The 12,394-nt window shown below is 36.0% G+C and overlaps 1 protein-coding gene across 1 annotated transcript in view; it reads left to right on the top strand.

Moving 5' to 3' along the window:
- The window catches only part of Pcdh11x (protocadherin 11 X-linked), a 625,310-nt gene that overhangs the window by 16,218 nt on the left and 596,698 nt on the right, over positions 1–12,394 (top strand). Inside the window, exon 2 of the mRNA XM_055598246.1 lies at positions 8,997–9,580. Coding sequence (XP_055454221.1) covers positions 9,041–9,580 — 540 coding nt within the window. The 5' untranslated portion in view covers positions 8,997–9,040. The remainder of the gene's footprint in view (positions 1–8,996; positions 9,581–12,394) is intronic.

Here is a 12,394-nt window from a genome sequence, read left to right as displayed (position 1 = left end):
TGATGTTTTAGCTGTAGCTAAGGGAGAATGGTTGCAAGCACGGGTGCACAACTGTGGATGAGCAAGTACAGGAGTGTCCTTGGAAGATTGCCTTGAATGAGAGGGTGCTAGAGCATGTAGAAGCCTGGAATATAGGGCTTAAGCACAGGAGGTTGTGCATGTGCTGGCACTTTTCATGAGCACCCTAAATACCTCAGTGGCCTACAGTCATGTAGTACTGTACTCCTGGTATTTGGAACTGTCTGGACTCCAGAAATTATTTGCCTGAACTCCACTGGTACACCCAAAGAACAGGGGCTTCAATATTGAGAACACTGTTCCAAGAATCTCTGTGTTGCTCACAGTGTTGTGTGGGTCGGAGGGATCTGATGTCTGGCTGCTAGCATAGAGGGACCCTGCATCTGGGTTTCTGTATGCACTTACTTGAATGTGCCTTCACTCCCTAGCAGGCCTAATTGGAAAGCACAGAAATTCCCCCTCTTCCCTACTCTCATATTTGGGCCTGCAGGGGCAAATAAGAGTGTAAGAGATCCATCAACTCAGTGGTGTCCACTCTTTGTCCGCTGGACAGGGAGACCGTTCCTTTGGGATAGCCAGTTCTGTTGTCTCAGTTATAGGGCATGGAGGCTCCTGTTAGGGCTAGCTGCCACCAGAAGGATGCAGCTGCAGTACTGTGAGGCCTGTACTATCACCCACTGGGAGGCCCTTGGAGGCCAGTACAGCTGCCTGAAGACCTTAGAGGCCAATACCAGGCCTGCTGCTGTCACAGAACTGGGAGGCCTTAACATCAATCCACAGCTGCAGTCCTGGGAGACCAGTAGAGTTTCCTTCTGGGAGGCCCTGGGAGGCATGTACAGCCACACTTAGCAGCTGCTGCAGAACTAGGTGTCCCATGCCTGCTGTCTCAGTTACAGAGCAGGTAGGTCCATGCTTGGAGCAATGGGTACCTCCTCTGATATGGGAGGCCTGTCTTTGGTTCAAGGGGAATTGCAGAGGGGTTGAATATTCGTTGCTCTCAGTCCCTGGAGATGTCAGCAGGTAACCTGGATGCAAATGGTCTCAGCTCAGAGGTTGTCCCCTCTGGCCCAGGAAAGCTCAATATCCATGTTCTGGCTTCAGCTGCCTCTCTACTCACCAATTTCAGAGTTTCAGGTCCTGTGCTCCTGATTTACCATTCATGCTGGTTGCGGCCATCCCGGATCTCCCCCTAGATTGACTCTTTTTTATTATTTTTATTTTTTATTAATTATAGTTTATTCACTTTGTATCCCCCCATAAGCCTCTCCCTCCTCCCCTCCCAGCCCCACCCTCCTTTCCCTTTCTTCTCGCTTGCCCCTCCCAAGTCCACTGATAGGGGAGGTCCTCCTCTCCTTCCTTCTGATCTTAGTCTATCAGATCTCATCAGGAGTGGCTGCATTGTCATCTTCTGTGGTCTGGTAGGGCTGCTCTCCCATTAGGGGGAGGTGATCAAAGAACAGGCCTATCAGATTATGTCAGAGGCAGTCCCTCTTCCCATTACTATGGAACCCACTTGGATACTACCCTGTCATGAACTACATCTGTGCAGGGGTTATAGATTATCTCCATGCATGTTCCTTGGTTGGAATATGAGTCCCCGGGGAGACACCTGTGTTCAAATTTTCTGGTTCTGTTGCTCCACTTGTGGGGTTCCTGTCCTTTCCAGATCTTACTATATTGACTCTTAAGTATTCAAATGTATCAATAGTTGGTAACAATTTCACAGGGAAAACAAACAAACAAAGAAACATTACAGGAATCCCCTTTGCAGTGAAAGTTAGTCCCAAACCTGAAAATTATTGATGTATAAAGGTGAATAAAGTAAAAAAGATATTTATGAAATGAAATTTAATGGAAATACCATTTTATGTAATTGTATACTTCATTAAATATTTCATTTGAACATGTCAAGTTTCATAGCTACACAAGAAGTACTTGAGTAAAATAGAGGAGATAAATTACCTGCTCCTATTCTGCAATGGGTATTCACTTTGATAGAATAGTGATTATCTCTTGTCGGCATTTCTCTTTGTCTCAGTGTGCTTACTTTTCTCAACACTGAGAGCCATTTTATTGTTTACTGAATCTTCCAAGGAAGTTTTCCTATTCATAAGAACATGAATAAATAAGCAACTCCATCATACCTTGTAGATGTTGAAGGGTATGTTTTTGCTTTCAGATAATATTAAAATAATGAGTGAATTTGGAGAATGAGCAACATAAGGATGTGTCTTCTATCGTTGTAGGGCTTACATTTATTAAATTTCAACAGTTTGTTATAGCATGTAAACTAATATTTCACATATAACCAATTAAAATATACTGAAGGGATGATGGACTAGTGTACTAATATTATCAAATATTAACTTTAGGAGAACAAGAATCTTTTATGTTCTGTTCACATATAGTTTATTAGTACCTATAACAGTACTTAGCATATAAAGCTTGTTTAATAAATAGTTCTTCTTGAGTAACAGAAAAAGCTCCCACAAATTCATTTCATGTGTTATTAATTCTTAAGCAAAGAGTGTATGTCCTTGTTTAGTTTTTCTAGATGTTTTTACTAAAAGTACAAAGAGTTGGATGTTATCAACCAGAATTCATTAAAGTCATAAGATGTAGGTTTTATTGTGTTAGAGAAGCATATATTGGTTACATTGTCTTATGTTTTTATCAGTGTATATTAATCATAATTAAAATAATGGCTTTCATTATGACATTTTTATTATGTACATCCACTTAAGCTTTATAAATGATTATTGTCTTTATTCTGTATACTATTGGAGGTTGATATAATGGTAATTACTGGCGCTCAAGGTTTGGTTACTGCCTACCAGCTACATCCATCCTTGTTTGTATAAACCTGAAACATTATGCCTGATTTATTCATTAAATGCCCTATACCTGGGAAGGGCAGAATGGAGTAGGTATGGCCAAGGTTCCCAGGGTTTGCTGAGGATAGAATCACAAGTAGGCTGGACAGATGGACTGGAAGAGAGAAGGGAGGACATCATAATGAGATGGAGAAAAAACCATGTGGGTGAGGAGACAGGACTCCAATAATGGTGTGAAAAGGCCCAGATAGAGAATAAAAACAAATATTTATAAGATTAATTGGAAGAAAGGATGGTTAAGAGAGATGGCACAGGATGGGGGCTGTACTATGAACGATGAAGCGATTCAAACAGTGTAGTTAGGTATATATGCTTGACCCAAGTTAAATAAGGCAATTAAAAAAATTTAACAGGTGTTTTGTCTTATTATTTGTGATAGTGGGCTAGATAATAACATCACAATAATCTTAGCACTAATAATAGATATAACAAAGGCAAACACCTTTCTTTTTTAACAACAACAACAGTATAATTTTATTCTAGTTTTTAAAATGCTTGAAAAACTTTTTTAAATCTTTGGTTTTCAGAGAAGCCCTATCTCTAAAATAACAACAATAACAAGTTTAGTTTAATAATGGTGTTAAAGTTAGTATGTCACAGATTTAGAATGAATTGGGAGTTCATGGAACTAGGTCATTACCTTAATTCTTTTTGTTTTGAAATAGTGCAAAATGTATGCAAAGTTTTTGAAAAAGATCTGCATCATTTTTCCTGACAACTGCAATAGTGTGTAATACCTAAAGGTAGAATAAGAATAGAGTAGCACTTTTATTTCAGTCTGCAACTGTCCCATTTTTATTCCACTATGTTTGCATTATATTTATAAAACTCTCTCAGACCTACACGTTTTAAGTGTCCTAGATTCAGTGTATAGAGAATACATGTGAGTACACATTAAGTCACTGTATCAACAGAATGTTTTTTGTTGCAAATTCATAAGAGTAAAAAAATCAGTATTTAACAGGCAACCAGATCTTGTACAGGTTTCTTTTTTTAATAATTTTTTTATATTTTTATATAAGTTACAGGTTATTTACTTTGTATCCCAGCTGTAGCCCCCTGCTTCATTCCCTCCTAATTCCACCTTCCCTCCCTCATCTCCTCCCTGCCCCTCTCTAAGTCCACTGATAAGGGAGGTCCTCCTCCCCTTCCATCTGAACATAGCTTAGCAGGTCTCACCAGGAGTGGCTGCAATGTCCTCCTCTGTGGCCTAGCTAGGTTGCTCCTCCCACAGAGGGTGGAGAGGTCAAAGAGCCAGCCATTGAGTTCATGTCATAGACAGTCTCTGTTCCCCTAACTAGGGAAGCCGCTTGGATAGTGAGCTGCCATGGGCTATGTCCAAGCAGGAGTTCTAGGTTTGTACAGGTTTCTATATTGTGCAACGCCAGTACTCATCATCATGGACCAAATGATTCAAAAATTACTAGACTTCAAGAAATAGTCTTTTGCTGTTGTTTACTAACACAGAGTATATCTTCAGTATTCATTTTCCTTTTTGATATATCTCTGTGACTTACAAATTGCAAAACAATTTGTTAGATAGATAATGTATGTTTCAGAGGTTTTATGATCACAGTTTATAAAATGTTTGACTAACACTTATGTAGTTCATGATGTAAACTATTTAAGTTGTGAAAAAGCATCTTATTTTATTTTGAGTAAAAATGAGAATTTTTCATTATTCTCAGTTCATGTCATTCACCATTTACATATGCTTACATATTTTTGAAAGCATATGTCTAGATATGTAGTGGGATGGGATAATAGCACATTTTCTGGCAGTTATATTCACCTAAAATGCTATTTATATCATGTCTTCCTGTGGTTAGAATCATTGCTAAAACATTTCTAAGGTTGCTAATTCCTAGTAAATATCACTAGATACCTGCATGCATTAATGCATTTCTGAAATAAAATCTTAAATGTGTATCTCCACAGATCTTTTAAAAATGCTGTGGTCTTTAATAGCAGCAATTAATCATGTTTAATTATAAAAATATAACATTTGTTAGTGCTTAGTACACTAGTACACAGTTTTCATATTTTATTATATAAAATTACACACCAATATTTCCTAAATCTTGACATTGAATGTTACTTAATATGTCAAATGTTTGTGTCAATCAAGTCAAATTGACATAGGAATCAAGGAATGAGCAAAAGGAATTTATAGAAATCTAAGTTAATTGTTGAATTTTATCAAAGACATAGAGAAATAAGGACTGAGGAGATGTCTCAGAAGCCAAGAAAGCTTGTCACTTTACTCTTCTAGAAGATTCATCTTGGATTTCTAACATCCAACACCCATGCTGAGCAACTCACAACCATCTGTAACTTCAGAACTAGGAGTATATAATCTGTGAGTTTTGAATATACCCATACTCACATATAACCACACACATACACACTCACACTTAAAATAATAAATAAAATAAATACTAAAAAATTGAGAATTAATATCAATTGTAAGATTTTCATGAAGGAAAAGCAAGAAGAAATTGTTTTGGATTCATTTATTTTAAAATTCATTTATTTATTCTTTTTATGTCCCTATAATAGTCCCTTCCGCCTCTCCTCCTGGTCCCACCCTCCCTCTCTCTCTTCAACTACCCTCTTTCCCCAATTTTTCAAATAAGGGGAGCCCCCTTACTCACCCGCCCAAGCTCATCAAGTCTCATCAGGACTAAGTGCTTCCTGTTCTCCTTGGCCTGGCAAGGCAGCCCTGTCAGGGGGAAGTGAGCAAAAAGCAGGCAACAGAGTCCGGGTCAGAGACAGCCTCCACTCCACTTACTATAGGACCTACATGAAGCCTGAGTTACCCATCTGCTACAGCTGTGTGGAGGGCCTTGGTCAAGTCTATGCATGATTCTTTGTTGATGCTTCAGTATCCACAAGCCCCCTGGTCCTGGTTAGTTGGCTCTTTTGATCTTCTTTTGTAGCTCCTGTCACTTCCAGATCCTTCTGTCTATCTCCCATTTTATTCCTTGAGGTTCCCTGTGCTTTGTGCTATGTTTACCTGTGAGTCTCATCATCTGTTTAGATCCATTGCTGGGTGGAACCTCTTAGAAGACAGCTATGCTAGGCTCCTGTCTTCAAGCATAGTAGAATATCATTAATAGTGTCAGGGGTTGGCTCTCTCCAATGCGGGTCTCAGGATGGGCCATGCATTGGTTCGATATTCCCTCAGTCTCTGCTATGTCTGCTCTATGTTTATCCCTGCACAACTTATAGGGAGGGTAAATTTTGGGTAGAAGTTTTATAGGTGTTTTTGTGTTTCCTTCCCATCACTAGGAGTCATGTCTAGTTATAAGGTGTCCTCTTCAGTCTCTGTGAAACCCCACATCCTCCCAGAAGCTTACCCTGTCTTAGACATCCAGTTTGTCAGAGATGCCTCCACCCAAGCTTTCTCTTCTATTTTGGATTTATTATTTTGAAAAACATGTTTCTTCTTATTTTATGTTTATGGAAGCTTTTCCTACTGTTTCTTCTTATTTTATGTTTATGGAAGCTTTGCCTACACTAGATGAATGTAGTGCCCTCAAACTCAGAATAGGATACAGATGCCTCAGAAGTGGAGTTGCATATACTGTGAGCTGCCATGTGGGTGCTAAGATCAAACTCCAGGTACTCTGCAAGAACAACAAGTGCTCTTAACCTCTGAACCATCCTTCCAGCCTCTTAATCAACTTTTTAAACATAATAAAATAAGATAAAAAATCTAACACAGAATTTTTCAAAATAAACAAAAGGAAAAAGAGGGCACACTTTTTTTGAGAGAACCACTCATTTATGCACTTAGGATTTCTATAAAAACACTATACTGTAAGCCATAATATTATTATGCAGAGGACTTGGTGCAGACTTGTGCAGGACTTGTGCATGCTGCCTTGGTCCATTTGAGTTCATATGGCTTTTAACCATATTGATTTAAAGGGTTTTCTTCTCCTAGTATCCTCTATCCCCCACCCCCTGGCTGTTACCTTCTCTTTCCTTTCTACACAGTCTCCAGAACTCTGAAGGAAGGGATTTGATGGACGCATCCCATTTAGATATATGTGTTCCAAGGTCTCTCAAATTCTGAATATTGTCTGGGTGTGCCATCTGTTGCAGAAGGAAGCTTCTCTGATGATGCCTGAGTAAGACAATGATCTAAGTAATGCAGAAATGTCATTAAGATTCTTTTTTTGTTGTTTTTCCTTTACCTGAACAGTAGTATTTTTTCCCCTATGTTGCTGGCCTCTTTAGTCTGAAGTTCTTTGTCAGTCAAGCAGCAGTATGTATTGCTTACATTTCATGGAGTGGTCTTTAACTGAAATCAAGCATTAATTTTTGCCATGAGGTTTTTGCTTGTTTGTTTGTTTTAACCACGATTTCAGATTTCACTTGCTTATCTTACAGGTAGGTTACTTTTGGCGATCAAAGGGTGTGTACCTGGGTTGTTTACATTTCTCCTTTGGTAGCATGCAAAGTATTTTCCAGTACCATGAATAATAGTCCATAGGGATGAAAGTTGTAGACAGGCACCATCTTGACATTTCTGTGTTCATTGGGTTGGGTTGATGTTGTCTTTCAGCAATAGGTTTTTTCCACCAGTGTGGAAAGAACAACTCGTGGATTGTTTGAGGGTTCCCACGGTACCCCTTTGGTCAACAAATCAATTTGATGCTATTGGTTTCCAGTACTGGAAACGTCATTTGGTCATTAGAAATGTTCAGTTGTGGCTCTTTTTTCCCTGCTATTTGGCAATTTCATTTAGAGTAACTTCAATTATGTTCATATTTTAAGAAGCTTCTACTGTTTTAAGTTTTCACATGATCCCTCAAATGGTCCTAATTTTAGCTATTCTGACATATATTCCCTTACTTTTGCCATCCTCCCTGTTTGACACTCCCATTTCAGTCTTCCTCCCTCATGCATATATAATATGTGTTTTATAATATGGAATGGTGAGCTATATATTATCATAGGAAGATTTGATCAAACTGAGATTAGCACAACTATCTCCTGATAACATTTTTGTGATTAAAATTTAAGAAACAATAATAATACTTTGTGAAATTTTTATTAAAAAAGCAATTATTTTTCTTATTTTTATTACTAGCCTCGATATTTATTTTGTCTATTCTTATGTTATTTTAAAGCATCAATGTTCATTTTCCAGTTTACAAACATAAACTATCAAAATTATACTTATTTTAACCCATGTCTTTTACTAAAATTTGCATGTTATTTAGCAGATCTATAATTCTAACCATAATATGTATTCATAAGTCTTTGTCTTATTGTTATGTGCTATCAGTGTCCTCAAAGGCATAGTTTTTATTGTTCCTTGAAAAAGAAAACAATGTTCCAAAAGTTTTTAAATGAGCAGCTATTTATATTAATCTGTAATTTGAATATCTGTAATTTATATTTATTTTTTTCATCCAAGCATGAATCAATTCTGTTTTACACATGATTTCTTCCTTATATTTAGATACTTTTCACATAATACATTTTTTATTCTAGAACACTTTTATTTGAAATCATACTTGACAAAGTCTTTCATCATTATGTTTTACCTACTTTCATCTGAACAACTGTACATCTTATGCACAGAACTGAAAATATAAAACATTGTATTAAATGCTCATTGCAATTAAAATAATTGTAATTGAAATCCTGAGTGAAACAAACACATAATGGTATATTTTTTTGTGATTGTAACAAATACCATTTTATTTTACTTGTTACTATTGAATTAAATGTATAAATTACTTGTATCTACTTTAAATATCTTCATATATTAAAATACATACACATCTTCAAGAGTGGACTCTTCTTAATATAACATATCCTTTAACTACCATATATGATGTTTCATTTATCTTTCTTCTTACTTTAGAAATGCATATGAGTCGATTCAAAACAAGTTTGTCGTTTAATTACTACTAACGGTAATATTTCATTTAGTGATTTTAATTTAAAACAGCAGTTAGTTAATATGAACATTTATGTTTGTTTTCTAATATTTTTTCTCTCCCTTTTTCTCTCTCTTCTTCACCATCCTCTACCCTTCTCTGTGTTTCCTTCTTTCTTTGTTAGTATACCGTGACCTGACAAACAGTATCTTTGGTGTCGAGACTGGTATGGACTTGTTGTCCGGGACGTATATATTTGCGGTCCTGTTAGCATGTGTCGTGTTTCAGTCTGGCGCCCAGGAGAAGAATTATACGGTCCAAGAAGAAATGCCAGAGAACGTCCTGATAGGCGACTTGTTGAAAGACCTCAACTTGTCTCTCATTCCGGACAAGTCCTTAACCACTCCTATGCAGTTCAAACTAGTTTACAAAACCGGAGATGTGCCATTGATTCGGATTGAAGAGGGTACTGGAGAGATCTTCACTACTGGCGCTCGCATTGATCGTGAGAAATTATGTGCTGGAATTTTGTTGGATGCCCGTTGCTTTTATGAAGTGGAGGTTGCCGTTTTGCCAGATGAAATATTTAGATTGGTTAAGATACGCTTTCTGATAGAAGACATAAATGATAATGCACCGTTATTCCCTGCCACTGTCATCAACATTTCAATTCCAGAGAACTCTGCTATAAACTCTCGATACTCTCTTCCGGCAGCCATTGATCCTGACATCGGAATAAATGGAGTCCAAAACTACCAGCTAATTAAGGTGCGTTTCACAAATATTTTATTTAAAATATTAATTTTCTTGTAGAGTAAAAGATCATTTTGTACTTGTCAGTAAACCATAATCTTGACTTTTCAATGATTATGCGAAGAAAACTAGAAAAAGTTATTAATGTACATTTTGCAATCACACAAATTTTTACAAACCTGCACTGTGTATACATTCCTTTTCAAGTATTTAACAGATATAGGCCAGAGACAAGTTCAGCTCTGTTTACCACTCAACAGATTATCTGCTATATGACTTGGAATCTGTCTAGTCATGGCTCTGTCATGTATTTCACCTAAATACACACATTTAAATGTTAAGAATGACTAGATGAGTCAATTAAATTTTAAATAATTATTTCAGAATAAAAGCTTAATCTTAGAACTTAAAACATGTCAAAATTATGAAAGGTGACTGGGATATTCTTCCTGAGAATTTTGTGCATGTATATAATGAAATATGAGAATATATTTCCCAGATTATGTGACCCTAATTCCTCTCATATCTTCCCAACAAATCCCTATCTAATTTTTTTTATTACTAGAAATTCTGAACATATTAGGAATATTGATTAACATTTTCATGCTGTTTTGAAGTCAAGGCTAGATCTCTAATTATCCTTCCAATCTGTAGAGTGAAAATCAATATTATCCACTATTCTTTCAGTTCCATACATTTTTTTGTTTTGTTTGAATTATTTGGAAACAGAATTCTTATAAAGGCTAGGTTGTTAGCCTAGCCTTTAATGGCTGAGCCATCTCTCCAGCCCAGCATTTGCTACTATAAAAAAAATAAGTACTTTAAAAAAAATCAGTTAATCTAAAGAAATTTGGCTTGATTTGAGTCTTGTGATAGGAAAACAATGCAAAACGTGAATAAAATGTTGCATGTTCATTGAAATGGCACAGAGGTCTCACCAAGTGCATGGGCAATTATTTTTAATTACTGGGAAGCTTTGCAGAATAGTTGAGAGCTCAGGTATTGGTATGTAAAATAACGAAATATACTTAGTGTTCTTTATACATTGAACACATTTGCAAATATCATTGATATAGATAGGATACTCAAAAGTTACAAGTGTTTTCAGATTATGGACTACCAGAATGCAACTGACATTATGAATAATGTTCAAAACTACTGAAAGAACATATATTTCATTTTTGATGGTTATAATCCATATATTTTGATCCAAGGGATAGATAATATGGGTAAATTGCTTAACTGATCTCATGTTTTCATAATGTGCACTATAAGGAAGTTGAAAACTACAGTCTTCTCAAGTGAATCCAACTACTACACATGTGAGTGTATGAACGAATTCTAAAGAGAAGGATTTATTTGCAATAGGAATAGATGGTTTAGATGCTTTGTAAGTAATAATTTTAGAATCAATCTCTCAATGATGTTTACTTCTTTCATGTATTGGAAACAATACAGGAAAGATATTGATCAGAATTTGAGCACATTTCTTTTCACTTGTCAACCCATTTCTTAATAAAGGTCCTACCTCTTATCTTTTCTCTTTTAAAAAATAATACGTTGATTGTGCAGTATTTTTAAAAGACCTGAAGTATGAAGAATAAGCACTAAGCATAGGGCACAAAAGCACGAACAAAATGATTTAGAAATTGAAATAGTGGTTTGGTATGAGGTCTTCCCTTTTCTGAGGATAATGGAAGGGGTAAAGAGGGAAGAGAGTGAGCTTGTGGGACCAGAAGAAGAGAAGGAAAGGGGCTATGCTTAACAAATTTAAATTAAACCACCCTGCTGGGATGATTTTAGCTTTGTTGAAATATGTTTGTATTCACTTGACCTTTCTTAAAAATGTCACCAATAAATAGAAACAGTCTTTTTATAAGATTTTCAATAACTTTTTAGAAATGCAGTATACAATTTCTTTTTGCTTTAAATATGATAAAACTAAATAACTATACATTGTACCTAAAATTCCTAAGTATTTAAAAAGGATTATGAACAAATACTGTTTAGGGTGATTGTAAAAAATAATGAGAGTTGAATACAAAGCATTCCCTCTGACATACAAATGGCTGTGACATGGGTGACATTAATTGAATGCACTTTGACTTGCAAAAGTGTCTTATCATAAAAGTGGCAAATATTCTGTGGGAGAAGTAGCTTTAAAAAATTTCATAAATTTCAGTCAATTTTACTGTTTGAAAGTAAATAGACCAACAATAACACTTTTGTGAAAACTTGATTTATTACAGCATAGGTTGAGATTTAAGTAGGGTTAATCTGATCTAGTTTTATTGAAGGCCAATATAGAAAAATTGTATTTGATTATTATTAGGGTAATGTATAAATATACTTAAAGGTGAAATAACAAAGAGAAAACATAGAAAAAATCTATGGATAATTAAGACAGTTTACAATTTCATACCACATAACTGAAATTAAAAGTTAAGCTATTTATGTGCTGGTCTAATTGGATGTCTACATGTAGAAAAATAAAAATAGAGCTGTATTTATCATCCTACACAAAGTTAAAGAACAAATGGATCAAAGACCTCAGCATAAAACTAAACACACTAAATCTGTTAGAAGAAAAATTTGGGAAGTGTCTTGACCTCACTGGCACAGGAGACAACTTCCTGAACAGAAGACCAACAGCACAGGCTCTATGATCAACAATTAATAAACGGGACCTCATGAAACTGAAAAGCTTCTGTAAATCAGAGGCCACTGCCATCAGAAAAAAATGACAGCTTACAGACTGGGAAAGGATCTTCACCAACCCTATATCTGACAGGGGGCTAATATCCACATTATATAAAGAACTCAAGAAGT

Source organism: Psammomys obesus, unplaced genomic scaffold (assembly GCF_907164565.1).
Source record: "Psammomys obesus unplaced genomic scaffold, mPsaObe1.curated_primary_1811, whole genome shotgun sequence".
In the NCBI taxonomy this organism is placed as follows: Eukaryota; Metazoa; Chordata; class Mammalia; order Rodentia; family Muridae; genus Psammomys; species Psammomys obesus.
The sequence above is the reverse complement of the archived record's forward strand: the minus strand, read 5'-3'. Positions and strand labels throughout refer to the sequence as shown.